The 15,394-nt window shown below is 40.1% G+C and overlaps 1 protein-coding gene across 1 annotated transcript in view; it reads right to left on the bottom strand.

Annotated features, from left to right (window-relative positions):
- Positions 1 to 1,809: 1,809 nt before the first annotated feature.
- sox13 (SRY-box transcription factor 13) overlaps positions 1,810 to 15,394 on the bottom strand; it is a gene marked incomplete at both ends in the record, with an annotated part of 36,111 nt that continues 22,526 nt past the window's right edge. The window contains 4 exons of the mRNA XM_083886611.1: positions 1,810 to 2,143; positions 4,409 to 4,625; positions 10,657 to 10,827; positions 12,753 to 12,843. Of these exons, the coding sequence (XP_083742737.1) occupies positions 1,810 to 2,143; positions 4,409 to 4,625; positions 10,657 to 10,827; positions 12,753 to 12,843 (813 nt within the window). The remainder of the gene's footprint in view (positions 2,144 to 4,408; positions 4,626 to 10,656; positions 10,828 to 12,752; positions 12,844 to 15,394) is intronic.

The following is a 15,394-nucleotide window of genomic DNA, read 5'->3' as shown; positions in this document are numbered from 1 at the left end:
TCTCTCAAAAACTAAGCGTGTTCCTTTCACTTGTGTTCACACTTACATTGGCATTTTTAGTGGTGTAAAGTCCAACCTGTTAGACGTTCATGAGGATGTAGAAAATGAAAGATGAAATGAGAATGAGCAGACAACGGCTGAGCACACTGACTGATCTGTCACTGTGAGAATAAAAAAAAAATGTAATTTCACTTGTCAGTCTTCAAGTATGACACAAATTCCAGTGCAGCTTCAGGAAAAATTTAAGTAAAAAGGGTAAATATATATCTTCAGGAACAAAACCTGATGCAAGCGGGCCAAGAAAATGACAATTCCTGATAGATGTTATAAAAAACTAAATATATCTGTATGCAGGAGGCTGCCTTTTTTTTTTTAAACAACTTTTTCAAACATAGACAGGAAGTGCTAAAAAAAAGAAAATTTAAACAGCAAAACAGTGATGTATAAAACAACACACCATGTTATGAAGACAGACAAATACAGAACAGCTCAGCTCCACTGTACACTGTGATGATCATTTGTATGAGACTGAAAACCATTTGATATTCACTGGATATTTAATCTGTTCTTCCTCTGTTTGTTCCACAAATCTACCAGATACCTGCTAATAAAACTATTTCATACTTAACGTTTTGAGTTTTTCTGGTATTCAGACTAAGAAAACAGGGTTGGGGTTTTGAACCGAGACAAAAAAGTCCTCCATTATTTATGTAGTCTATTTGCCATGGAAAAGCTTAACTATTAAAAGTGACATTTTAAAGTTGGGTAAATTGAAAAAGAGCAACACCTCCTCCCAGCTCTTTGCACAGCTTCACTGTTAAGATACTATCCACACGGAAACGGAACAAAACATTTTCGATAAAGTTTTCCTGTTCATCCACACGGAACCCCCAGAACGACTCTAAACGCTGCAGTATGTCTACCAGGCCTCTGTGTGGCGCTGTAACACTGCTACAACAATACACCAGAAGTGGCGAAGAAGACATAAATCCCTTCGCAATCATTATAGTTAATCAAACATTTCTGTTTCCGTTTGAATAAAATGCAGATATGATAAAACACTTAATGTGAAAAAAACCTAAAAAAGGAAAAAGGCTAAAAGAGAGTTGGGGTACACATATAAATATAGATATTGTCTCTGGTCATCTGTCACATAAAAGGAGCTCAGTATTTTAATAATCAAGCCATCCTGCCTACTGCAGCTATTATTATTCACTCAAGACATCATCTTAAAGAAGATGAGAGAATGAAAATCTATTTACTGATGCTGTTTGGAAAAAGAAAAATAAGTCCAGATACTGTGTATTTTCTTTAACTCATACAAAACAGTATGACCTGTTGTTGATGTTTCTGTCCTGAATGTATTTTGTGTGTTTGTAATCACACCAATTCAAATCCAGATGATCTGCTGTGAGTTATAATAGTTCCATGTAACAGCTGACATCATCATGATTTTTGTGTGTGCATGTGCTACAATAACCCATAAGTACCAGCAGGGGTCAGTAGTGACGCACTGACAACATATGAGCAGAGAGAAGGAAGTCAACTCAGCTGTTATTTGTTACTTTTACACCAGTGTGTTTGTCAATAAGAGGAGGAAAATCCCCAGCATGAGAAATCAAATGAACAACATTTAAACTTCAGTTTCTGCTGATGACACATTTTCTAAATGAATAAGATCAGAGTGTGTGTGTGTGTGTGTGTGTTTGGGGCCACAATTCATCATAATTATCCTCTGAATCATTAAGAAAGAGCGTCTCTTCCTGCCTCATTTTTACCTTCAAACAAACAAACACAAGCCCAAACCCTTCAGTCTGTCAGGAGCACCAGTTCTCCCTCACTCCTCTCTCCTCCGTCACTTTCCTCTCCTTCACTGTACAGAGGCCGCTCCCTCTCTCGCTCCTTCTCTCGCTCCTTCTCTCGCTCCCTCTCTCGCTCCCTCTCTCGCACTCTCTCTAGCTCCCTGGGTAAGGAGGGGGGCGTGGCATGGCTTTCCGCTCGATGTGGGGCAGGCGGGACCTGCGGCAGGTAATGCTCCAGCAATGCAGGGTGAAAGGGCATGGTTGCCATGGAGACCGAGCCAGTGCCACCTGGGTACTGGCCATCACTGTGGGGGTAGTGGATCTGCTGAGGTTCTGACTGACTGAAAGCAGACACAAAACGTCAAAGTCACTCATATTTACCATAGAACTCAAATAAACATCATGACGATTATTATTATAATTGTTTCACTCGAGAACATGTATAACAGATTTAAGCCACATATATGAAAATATACATCATCTGAAGTTGAAGATTTGTTAAGTTTGACGCATATGTCATAGTTTAACAGTGAACATGTGGGAAATCAAAGGGAAACAGATCTGGGGCCAATTCCAATTCCTATCTTAACCCTCAAGCTCAACCTTTAATCTTAACTGGCCCTCAAAATCAAGTGTTGAGGGTTATTCTGTCACTTAGAAATGGGACACCCCTTAAATGCAGATACATCTTCAGACTGTGGGGGGGCAGAATAATGCGAAATTTGCGTCCAGTCTGTCAACTCCAAAAAAGAAGAAGAACACATTTACGTCATGATTATTTATTTATTATTTTATTTCAGTCAAGTTATTGGGTTGTCAGTTAGTTATAAGATGATACTCATACAAATACCACAACCACGGACATATTCAGCTGACAGTTACCACACACCACGGCTTATTGAAAAGTAAACCATAGCAAACGATCGCGTGTGCGCACCGGCCGGCTACTGACAAAAGATTGTAAAATAAAAAATAATGTTACGCAACAATGACGTCAGTAATCCATAATATGGGCCTAAACTAAGATAATACAATGGTTTTCATCATTTTTGTATCTCTATTAACAAAGAAAATACTTAATTTGTATCGCACTCGCTTCGCTGCTTTCGACGCCATCTTTCTTATGTGAAAACACGCAATGTATTCTGGGTAGCCCTTGCTCCCAAGGGTGGTCTCTGAAAATCTCAATATTGAGGGCGATACAGCCCTTAAACTTGCCCCTCAACTTAATTTTTCTGAGAATCGGGACAGCACTTGCACTAGAGGGAGCGCACATATGTGAGATTGAGGGTTAAGCAAGGAATTGGAATTCACCCTTGTTCTCATGGTACATTGGTTCTCAAAGTGCGGCCCGGGGGCCAATGTCGGCCCGCAGAAACATTTCTGGCGGCCCGCAATGAATTACAGTTGATAGTTTTAATCCAGGAGCTACTAAGCTTGTTAAATGTTTATTGGACATTACTGGATACAGACCAATACAGGGTCTCTGCAGGTTTAAACAAGTCACATTTAAGACTTTTTAAGACTTTTTTAAGACCATAATGAACACAATTTAAGACCTATTTCAAATCCATACTGGCAAAAATGTACAAAAGACATGAAGGAAAATTGGAGCCACAAATGGTTGAACTTGCAATTCGGCTTAGCTGTGGGCTTTCATTAAGTTTTCTCCGCTGCTATGCTAATCTGTAACACCATGACGCGCGCGCACAGCACACTAGCTAGTGGTGCTCGATAAATTCTCACCGGGCAGCACAGGTGGCCTACTTTAGTTACGTGTTGTAGTTCTGTTATCACATCCTCAAAAACAGAAACATTTCAAAGTGAGACTGAAGTTTATGCATGTTTTAAATAAAAGTAACATTGATAGATTTTTAAGACCTTTCAAAATTGTATTTAAGACCTTTTATGAGATTTTAGGAGAATTTAAGACATTTTAAGGCCTTATATTCAAATGATTGGATTTAAGACTTTTTAAGACCCTGCGGATACCCTGCAATAAGTGTAAACTATAGAACTGCAATCTGGTCATTAAAATGATTACGAATGGGATTTGTTTCTGTTTATTTTCCTTTGGCGGCCCTCAGTCCAACGTTGGGTTCCTAAATTGGCCCTCAGGTATCAAAACTTTGAGAACCCCTGTCATAGTAGGAATACGTCACTATTTCACTCAACTGCAGCAAATGAATATGAATATCCTTAATTCCTATCACAATGTATTACAGGGACACCCAGTAGCAGTCCTTTTGTGTACCAAGTTGGATCACAGGTATGTGACCATAAAATCTAAAGATCTTGTGAGACAAAGAAAATCACTCTAAACCAAACCGTGTTAACAGTTCTATCCTGCTGCATTTGAACTAGTCAAAGGTGTTTGAGAGAACAATGGTGAGGTATGCTATTCTAAACTTACCGAACTGTCGCAGACAAATTCTGTCCTTTTAACACAGACTGGAAAAAGAACCATGGTATATGACTGAGAAACTAAAATATCAGGATGAATAACATAGTAGCAAAGATACTTGACCTGGGCTTCAGGGCCCTCTGAGCCCTTGGGTCCCTGGACCCGTTCATGAATCTATCTGGCTGGCCTCTGTGTTTCCTACCTGTGTGTGTATGTGGCTCTCTGCTCCTGCCGGCGGCTCTTCATCATAGCCTTGTATTCGCCCACCCTCAGCCTCCGCCCCTCTACAATGCAGGTCCTTTTAGGTCGTGGTTTGTACTTATAGTCGGGGTAGCGCTCTAGGTGCTGCCGGCTCAGCCTCGCCTGCTCCTCATAGTAAGGCTGCTTCTCCTGGTTGGACATAGACTTCCACCTGGAACCTGTTGGCAAAGATACAATGGATGCATAAATGAAGTGAATTAAAGGGACAGTTCAGGTTTTTAGAAGTGTGGCTGTATGAGGTACTGACATAATTATACTCAGCACTCACACATGGATGCTTGCTTTGACTGTATACATGGCTGCCAAGAAAAAAACCAACATATTTACAGGAAACAGACTGTGTCAACTGCTGGCACCAAACTCCATAGAGAAAGCCAATGATTTTTACATCATGACTGTCATTGTAAGTTGAACTGTTACAGTGGTATGCAAAAGTCTGGGCACCCCTGTAAATGTTCATGATTTTCCTTTATAAATCATTGGTTGTTTGGATAAGAAATTTCAGTTAAATATATCATATAGCAGACAAACACAGTGATATTTGAGAAGTGAAATAAAGTTTATATTTTTTACAGAAAGTGTGCAAGAATTATTTAAACAAAATTAGACACCCTTGTCATTTTATTGATTTCAATACCTTTAGCACTAATTATTGGAGCTCAAAATTGGTTTGGTAACCTCAGTGACCCTTGACCTCCATACACAGGAGAATCCAATCATGAGAAAGAGTATTTAAGGTGGCCAATTGTAAGTGTATCAAATACAAAGTTCTGGAATGTCCATCTCAGTCCACAGACCTGAATATTATTGAACATTTGTGGTGTGATTTAAAGTGGACTTTCCATGCTCAGAAACCATCAAACCTGACTGAACTGGAGATGTTTTGTAAAGAAGAATGGTCCAAAATACCTTCTGCCAGAATCCAGACTCTAATTGGAAGCTAAAGGAAGTGTTTAGAGGCTGTTATTTCTGCAAAAGGAGGATGTACATTTTTCTATTTTTCCTAAACTTATGCACATGCAAAATATTTCTTGTACACTTTCTGTTAATCATATAAACTTTATTTCACTTCTCAAATATCACTGTTTTTGTCTCCAATATGATATACTTGACTGACATTTCTTATTCAAACAACCATGATTTATTTATCTTTCATAAATAAATCATTATTTATGAAAGAAAATCATGAACATTTACCCAAACTTTTGCAGACCACTGTATATTTTGTGACTTAAAGTGTTCATATGTATTTATCTCAGTGATACAAAGTGACCACATGAGGCAGCAGTAGACCAACAGCTCATGTGTCCTTGTGAGCTCAACATTTTAAATCAAATTCAGAACATTAAGGTAAGAGACAAACATATTCCTAAGACATCGCAGACTTATATTAGTGTATATTTTATGAGTTTTGTTTTGTATTATCACTTCACCCCGCAGAGAGTAAGTGAAGTATTGTTTTTAGTGGCTCTATGTGTCTGTCTGTTTGTTTGTGTGTGCTTCCTCACTTGCACTTGCACTTGCCAATATGACCAACAGAGGCCGCCAGAGGCTTGTTGTGTGAATTGGGTGAAGTTTGCCATCTCTGATTGTCTTGTGTTTGTGTTTTAAGTGAAAGCAAGAAGTGTCCATACCTCATACAACCACAGAGGTATTTTATATATGATAATTCACACCAACATACAGTATACCATTTAATGGTAAAATTCTTGATGTGAGTCCAGTTAAGTTGCATGTTAAACTGATTTTTTTTAACATTGTCATTGTCACTGTTAAAAGATTAACATTTTTAATCAAATTAATTACCATTCGTAAATATGCCAGAAAGTTCTAATACATACTGTAAATAACTTTAAAAAAAACATTACAATGTAAATAACTCACATTATAAACTAAATATAAAGTATAGAAGTTGAATAGTTTTCTTACTAAACCCACAGCAGGCAATTCCTCATCAGAGACTCTGATCTTGCCTTGTCAATCTCAAGGCCCAGGGGCCAGATGGGGCCATGTCATTTTATGTGGCCCACGAGTGATTAAATGGTCTTAAAAAATCTGTGTTAAATAGGTCTATGCTGCTTAAAGGCATTCATTGACCATAAACTACATTTCCCATAATGCATGGTGATTGTGTTACCCCGCGAAGTGACGGCATCCTGCCACTAGATCGCAGTGTATCATTGTATGAGTGTATGAGTGAAATTGAGATTGAAATATCCCCAAATGATCCCAAAATGTCCAGGAAGAGACGGATTGATGCAGATGGAAAGCAGTTTCAAGAAAGATGGGAAGGCGAATACATGTTTGTGCTTCAAGGAGATTAACCGGTATGTCTTTTGTGTTATGAGGCGGTGTCGGTCGTCAAAGAGTACAATCTACGTCGGCATTTTGACACCAAACAAGTATGCCAGCAGAACGTGTCCACAACCAAAAACGATGAGGCAGTGAAAGCTAGCTTTATTGTGGCTGAAGAAATCGCTCGTGCTTCTTTTTCTGCGGGTGCAATGGGACGGGACATTTATGAAGCGATGGAGAAGTCCGTAACTACAACTGGATTGGGAAAAGTTGGTGGGATTAACTACAGATGGTGCACCTGCAATGTGTGGAGGAAAAGCGGGCTTGGTTGGACTAATGAAGGAGAAAACGCAAAAAAGTAACTGTCACGCGCCTCTGGTAACATATCATTGCATTATTCATCAAGAAGCTTTGTGCGGAAATGAGCTGGGGATGGATGATATAATGACCACAGTCATGAAAACAGTAAACTTCATTCGGGCGTGTGGCCTGAATCACCGCCAGTTCCAGCTGTTTTTGCAGGAGATGGACTCCGAGCATACAGAAGTGAGGTGGCTGAGTAGGAGCAAAATCCTAAAAAAAAATTTTGAGCTTGGGGAAGACATTGCTCTTTTCATGCAGAGTAAAGGAAAACCCTTGTCTGAACTGTCAGATCCAAACTGGCTGTGTGATTTTTCTATATATGTGACATAACTGAGCATCTCGCCCAACCGCCGCAGTCCCTTTTAAGACTTTGACCCAGAGTCAGACCCAGAGTCAGAAGACACTGTCGCTCACGAAACACCTCCACAACGGACGTTATTCTTCTTCTGTGGTTCAATGTACGCAACCGGATGTGCCCGGACTAGTGCTCGGAGCAGGACGATCTGCTGTTCAGGAGAACCGCTGTTTACTACTATAACGGGATTTTCAGAGATATGTTGAGCCCCGAGATTACAATGAACACAGCGTTCTCAGCAATGGCTGAAATGTTTGTTGAGAACAAAACCGAGTTTGAGACAGTTTGAGCGCACCCAGCAACAGTAACATGCAGGGTTTACCCCATGTTGGCGACGTTGAACGGCAAAACTGTAACGTGAAGCAGCTTTGACTGGTCATCGAGACAGAAAAGTTCTGTATAAAGTAGGGCTGTCAAAATTAACGCGTTAACGCAGGATGATTAATTTGTGTAATAAACGTGTTAATTTTTTTTAACGCATTAACGCACTTTCTCACTTTCATCGTGCTACGAGTAGACGTGCAGTTTATGAACAGGCAAGACAGGCAACTGCTTGGGGCCCTGAGCCGAAAGGGGGGCTCCCGACACTCGGACCTTAAAGCGGAACTAGACCGGAAGTTCCTATTATCGCTGTTTTTTTGGTGTGTATCTGCGTCATTACCTTGTTTATGAAGCCCTGACGGTTCGAAACAAACAGCTCAGCCGTTGAGAACGTTGTGTTTTATTGTAATCTCGGGGCTCAACGAAATCACTGAAAATCCCATAATAGTTACGTAAGCAGCGGTTCTCCTGAACAACCGATCGTCCTGCTCCGGGCGGTAGTCCGGGCACATCCGGTTACGTATATTGAACCGCAGAAGAAGAATAACGTCCGTTGTGGAGGTGTTTCACGAGCAACAGTGTCTTCTGACTCTGGGTCTGACTCCGGTTTAAAGTCATAAAAGGGACTGCAGCGGGGAGTCGTGACGAAGCTATTTTTAAACACTGTTAAAACAATGTTTTGATAATGAGGAGCAGTGCATCCGCCGTTCCAGGTTTTTGGAGGTTTTTGACCATAAAAACAAGTTAATATATGTAAGAAGACCTCCATAACTAACATATATGTGCAACAGGACCACTCTATGTGAGCTTTAATGCATCAATGAGTAGCTGCATCCCGTCCCCCTTAAACAACAATGGTTGATTTGCAATGACATGTCGGTCGGAAACCCCCCTAAAGGGGCCCCACGTCACCTCACGCTAAGCTGTGTGAAGCTGAAGGAAAATGAAGAGGAGTTATCAATCAGGTCGTTAAAAGAGGAAGAAAAAAGAGAGGAGGAAGAAAAAAGAAAGAAAGACACACAGTTGTAAGTGGCGCTGCTGGCGCAGATAATGATATAATCATAACATTAACAGTCATTGTCTAACTAACGGGGACACAGACAGCAGCTAACATTAGCGTCAGAATGCTAGCTGACGCTAACGCTAACTAGTAGAAGCAGGTGCTTCTCCTGCTGTGGGTTTAGTTCCCCCAAGAAAACTATATAACTTCTATACTTTATATTTTGTTTATAATGTGAGTTATTTACAGTGCAATGTGTAGTTTTTAAAAAGTTTTTTCAAAGTTATTTACAGTATGTTATTTTTTCTATTTATTTATATTGTCTTATAATGTGGGTTCTTTACAATGTGATGTTTATTTTTTTACTAAGTTTGTATAGGTTTTTACAAGTTATTTACAGTATTTTATTGTTCTTTACATTTATATTTTCACATACTTTATTTATCTCTCCGTTCTTACAACAATATAAAGAGAAAATGCGTTTTTTTCTGGCATATTTACGAATGGTAATTAATCGTGATTTATCGTGATTAATCCACAGCTATCCTGTGATTAATCTGATTCAAAATTTTAATCTTTTGACAGCCCTAGTATAAAGACAAACTAACTGCAGCGTCAAAAAAAACTATTTAAGGCACCTTGTGCTGCAGGAATGTATAAGAAGAATATCTGTGTTAAAACAGCTGATTCGGAAAATTAACTAGTCTGGTTCAAGACAGTTTTGTCATTCACACACTTTTTCTATCACACATCATCCACACTCTCCCAGCACAGCCACCAGGAGCAATGTGAGGTTAAGTGACACTTAACAAACACTAATTTTCATCTGAAATTAAAATAAAAAAATATCAAGGACAGTACTTTTTACAAGCTTATTTCAGTGTAAATAAACATTTGTACAGTACTTGACTCACTGGTCAGCAACAGACATTATATTATTATTATTATGAGACTGGACCTACTTTTATTGGATGAGCCATAGACTGATCATTAGTCTGAAGCATTGATCAACTTTGGACTCCAGATCAGAAGGGTCAAATCACGTCAGGGTCAATAGATTAGAAAGGAATTGGGGCTTGTCAAAGGGATGCTGGTTCAAATCCCAGGCACCCAATCACCTTTTGCTCCCTAAGTGTTGTCAAATGCTCTTGGCCTGTATGTGTTCACTCCTGGTAATAAGGATGAGTTAAATGGTTCAAAATCACTATCACAAATTGGTGTGCAAACATAACTAATTCTAAAGCTGAAGCAAGTGGACAAACAGCTGTTTGAAAACAATGATTGCTTGGAACACAAATTATTAATTAATTCTAATTAATTATTAGAACTCACAGCTATGTTTCAGATTGCAAATAAGAGTATTTCCACACAAGCAATGCAAAGAGAACTAAAGGGATTAAACAGCTATGCTTAAAACCAGTTGATTATCAGTGAAGCTAATTTAAACAAAAAAGCTCTAATTCGCAAGATTGGACCCTGGAACAATAAAGAGAAAAGAGGGGCAGATGAAATTAAGCAGTGGGATAGTGTTGATTCAGTTGGTCACGTCTAGATTCAGCAGTGTTATACCCTACAAACCCCACAAGTAATGGAACAGAATGTCCGTAACTACATTTATATTAGTGTTAAACCATCATGGTGTACAGAAATAGAAAAAGGGAGACTGTGTGTGTGTGTGTGTGTGTGTGTGTGTGTGTGTGTGTGTGTGTGTGTGTGTGTGTGTGTGTGTGTGTGTGTGTGTGTGTGTGTGTGTGTGTGTGAGAGCAGGTGCATATTCGTGTCCTCACTTGTGCGAGCCAGTGTCTTAGAATAGCGACACAGCGTGAAACCCACCCCAGCCCAGAGCTGGACTCACCCAGGATCTTGCTGATGGAGGAGTTGTGCATGTCAGGGAAAGCCTGCAGGATCCTCCTGCGCTCGTCCTTGGCCCACACCATGAAGGCATTCATCGGTCTCTTAATGTGGCCCGAGGAGGGAGGGGGCCGAGCCTCGGAGTAGCTGCCTGGCACGGTAACGGGCAGAGCACCTACAAGACACAAGACTCCAGTCAGGGGAACACACCAAACTGCTGCTGCTGGAGTATGTTCTCTATTCTATAGAGTGGTGTAATTAGTATAGTTTTTAAGTCGCCCTAAATGTCACTGTGATATTTTGAGGAAGCATATGATAGAGATTATAGAGACATTTTGTAATGATAACCAGTACAGTTTTCTGCCTTTACTCTGTATTATTTATTAACAATAAAATTCATTGATCAATACTTCCATATTAACCTTTGTGTAAGCAAGTGAACTGACACTCCAGCTGACATATGGTGAAAGGCGAGGTCACAGCCTGGACAGGTCACCTGTCCGTCACAGGTCGAACACACAGAGACAATCATCCACTCTCACATTCACACTGAGTTTAGAGAGTCAAGTTAGAGCCAACAATTAACCTCTGCATGTTTTGGACTGTGGGAGGAAACCAAGTCACAAACCTGGGTCTTTTTGCTGTGAGGCAACAGCGTTAGCCTCTACTCCGCCATGCAGCCGCCAATGTTAACAGACGGGAAAATCTGGCCTGTCAGAGTAGATTTTGATCAATCACAGGACAGTTCAGATTAAGAATGGGTGACAAGCACCGATACTATGGGTGAATTCCAATTCCTTGCTTAACCCTCAATCTTAATCCTCAATCTCAAATATGCGCTCCCGCTAGTGCAAGTGCTGTCCCGATTCTCAGAAAAATTAAGTTGAGGGGCGAGTTTAAGGGCTGTATCGCCCTCAATATTGAGATTTTCCAAGACCACCCTTGGGAGCGAGGGCTACCAAGAATGCATTGCGTGTTTTCACATGAGAAAGATGGCGTCGAAAGCAGCGAATCGAGTGCGATACAAATTAAGTATTTTCTTTGTTAATAGAGATATAAAAATGATGAAAGCCATTGTATTATCTTAGTTTAGGCCCATATTATGGATTAATGACGTCATTTTTGCGTAACATTTATTTTTATTTTACGATCTTTTGTCAATAGCCGGCCGGTGTGGACACGCAATCGTTTCCTATGGTTTACCCTTTAATAAGCCGTGGTTTGTGGTAACCGTCAGCTGAATATGTCTGTGGTTGTGGTATTTGTATGAGTATCATCTTATAACTAACTGACAACCTAATAACTTGACTGAAATAAAATAATAAATAAAAAATTGTGACATAAATGTGTTCTTCTTCTTCTTTTTTGGAGTTGACAGACTGGACGCAGCTTTCGCGTTATTCTGCCCCCCACAGTCTGAAGACATATCTGCATTTAAGGGGTGTCCCATTTCTTAATGACAAAATAACCCTTAATCTTAACTGGCCCTCAAAACCAAGTGTTGAGGGCCAGTTAAGATTAAGGGTTGAGCTTGAGAGTTAAGATAGGAATTGGAATTGGCCTTAAATTATCTATAAAATAAGTCTGTAAAAATTTTAGCAACGGTAGCTCAGGGATGGAGTGAGCCATCTTTCCAATGGAAGGTTGTGGGTTAGATTCCTGGCTCTGCTCCTCTACATACCAATGTGTTCTTGGGCATGACACTTGTGTATATGGGTGTGAAAGATGTGTGATAGAAAATACACTGCACATAGATGTGCTGTACGAGAGTGTGAGTGAAAGGAAACGGTAGTGTAAAGCAGCTTTGAGTGGTCATCAAGACGAGAAAAGAGATATATAAATACAGACCATTTAACAATTTATGTTACGGTAATTCTAAATTGAAAATATAGATCATCGATCGAAAATGCTTACCATGTTCCATTTTCTAACAGTCGCCGTCTGGTGTGACCTTTATTTTCATTTTTCATTTTGTTTTTACTTAGTCTCATACACCTAAACCTAAAATGACGCGGCCAATGACGGAAACAGACAAAAAGCCGTGCGTCGTCTGACCTCGAAACTCAACACTCTTTCACAGGTTCATGTTGGGACACCTACCCTCAGAGTCACTGCTGAGGTGGTCTTCATGTCTGTCCTCACCCCGCTCTGAGTGAGACATTCTCTCACTGTGAGGAGACACTTTATAATCCTGTGGACAACATAAGACAAAGACAGGTGAAGTTGGACAGGGCGTAAACCAAGACCCAAAAATATTAACATTTGACCACAAAGGTTACGATTTTAATTTGGACTAGAGAGAAAAAAAAAAGAGGCATGTGGAATGCACACACATAGATCTATAATGACACATGCAGGAAGGAAGACACTACAGAGGAGGAGGAGGAGGAAAGTTTATTGTTTAGGGTGATGGTGAAACAGCAGAAGTGGGAACGTATCAAGTTCTGAATTTGCGAAGCTATCAATAACACCATTAGTGGATTATCTTTCATTCATTGCCAAGCTGTAAAACTTTATTTATCTCCATGTGCTGGAGTGGAATGCCAAAAATAGGTCAGTCAATACTGGTACGGAAACAGTAAAAGTAACAGCAGCAACAGCAGTAACAGTGGAGGCTTGATAATGAAGCAGGATAATGGAGTGGAGGAAAAGAGCCACTGAGTCCAGTATTATGAGAGACAAAGAGAAGAGGGCAGGTGGCTCCGTCAATGCTACACTGAGGTCTTTGTGAGGAGGCAACAGCTGTTGCTCCAGGATGAGGCAGAGACCAAAGAGCTGCAGCCACCACACACAATCAAAACCAGAATCCAGGGCAATGAAAACAAAAAACACACAGCAATTTGTTCATTTTAAAAAGCTTTAAATATTAATTAAAATCGAATAAATGTTTAATAAAGAGATGTGAAATACTGTATAGTTTTATAGTTTAAAGGGATAGCTTTTTTAATGTGTTCTTTTAAGTACACTCTTAGAAATAAGGGTTCCAAAAGGGTCCTTCTACAAGGGCTGAGGTTCTACCTGGAACCATTTGCTTCTGAAATTTTTTTTTTTCAAGGCTTCTTGGTAACACTAATTTGAAAATAAGAAGAAGTAGAACCTTATATGGTTCTACTTGTATTTCTAAGAGTGTAGATGATGTATGAGATGCTTATGTAGAATGGGTGTTACATACCAGAGGTGATTGCTCTAAGACTGCCTTCTCTAAAATGTCATCAAATAAATTGTTGAAAAAATAAATGTACTGTTGCATTTATGTTTCAAAGGGTGTAGTCTCCTCCCACTTTCAAGAGGCGCAACCAACAGACGTAGCTCAAAATACTGAAATGTATAGACCTACAACCAATACAAAGCAATGATCAGGATGACATTATGTAGAGTGATGTCAACAATCGTGCTTGTTCTGGTTTTCTAGGAGTGATTATTATCTTGTAATGGCGTCTAATGACTTGGGGAGCTCTGTGGAACAAAGCTCACTAAATATCATGTTGGTAAGACAAAGAAAAGACACTTCTTCAAACTGCAAACAAGAGACAGTGTCTTCATCTGCTTTACACAGTGATTTATGCACACATACCAGCGGTGAACACCTAAAATACTGTGTGTGTGTGTGTGTGTGTGTGTGTGTGTGTGTGTGTGTGTAGTTACACTACAGCTTGGGGGATATTCTTCTGTCCGTTAAATCCTCAGGAGGAGAAAGAAGACTCCCTGTAACCCTAAACTAAATTCTGACCGCTAATTAGACCTCCATATGTTCACAGTATAAGGTCAGCAAACAGTCATTAAGCATTCACAGGCTGAAAAGACTTGAGTCATGGTACAGGTTTTTGAAGTCCCACACCAAAGTCCACAGAGACAATCTGTGACTTTTAGGAGTTGACCCACTGATGCCTCTAAACTAACTAAACAGAGAAATATGTTCCAACAAATCACATACAAGTGGGCAGGGGTGGACGTGTATAGGGATGATTTGGGCGACGCACTACCAACTAGGAGGAGAAAGATTTTTTTTTCCTAAGTAATTCCATATATCCTTAGTACTAATATTCGTCTCTGCCAGAAAAAGAAGTTATTATCAGTGTTCTAGACATATCATCTGTCATTGTCCAATCAGAATCGTCTGATTCAAGTCATGTTTTATGGTTATGATTGACGTGGAGAATCGCCCCAGCCTTCTCCCATTGACTCTCATGTTAAATAAAAAAATTTCAGGAAAACTAACTCTCCAATGCATTTTCAATGAGGATCTTTGGGCAGGCACAAACATACTTGCGTCATATGTAAACTGAGCAGAGAGAGGAGGGGATATCTTTACTCAGCTCACCGTTTTAAAAATACACGGAGGATTGTGCTCGTTTAACCGGTCCCAGCACTAACTGGTAATAGGGTTGCCACCTTTCAGAAATGAAAATAAGGGACGCCCCACCACGGCTCCTCTGGGCCATGACCACCACGGAGCCGACTAATCTAGGACATCTAGACACGTGTGTTGTAAGGGTGTCGGGGGTTTTTCTAGTAAAATTTCACTATGGAGAGTACATGGCGAGGGAGCGGAGCGACCGAGCGGAGGCGGGTTGGTGTGGAGCATTTGAAAATTTGAGGTAAAAATGGGGCATTCTGAGGCTTTTTGAAGGACCATTATGGTGACATGAAGTAAGGCCAAGTAACTCAAAACATTACAGAACTCTGTATTACAGAAAACATCTACTTTGGGAAGCAGCTGGGGGAACACATGAACATGAAAT

This window comes from Microchirus variegatus (genome assembly GCF_963457635.1).
Source record: "Microchirus variegatus genome assembly, chromosome: 3".
NCBI lineage: Eukaryota > Metazoa > Chordata > Actinopteri > Pleuronectiformes > Soleidae > Microchirus > Microchirus variegatus.
The sequence above is the reverse complement of the archived record's forward strand: the minus strand, read 5'-3'. Positions and strand labels throughout refer to the sequence as shown.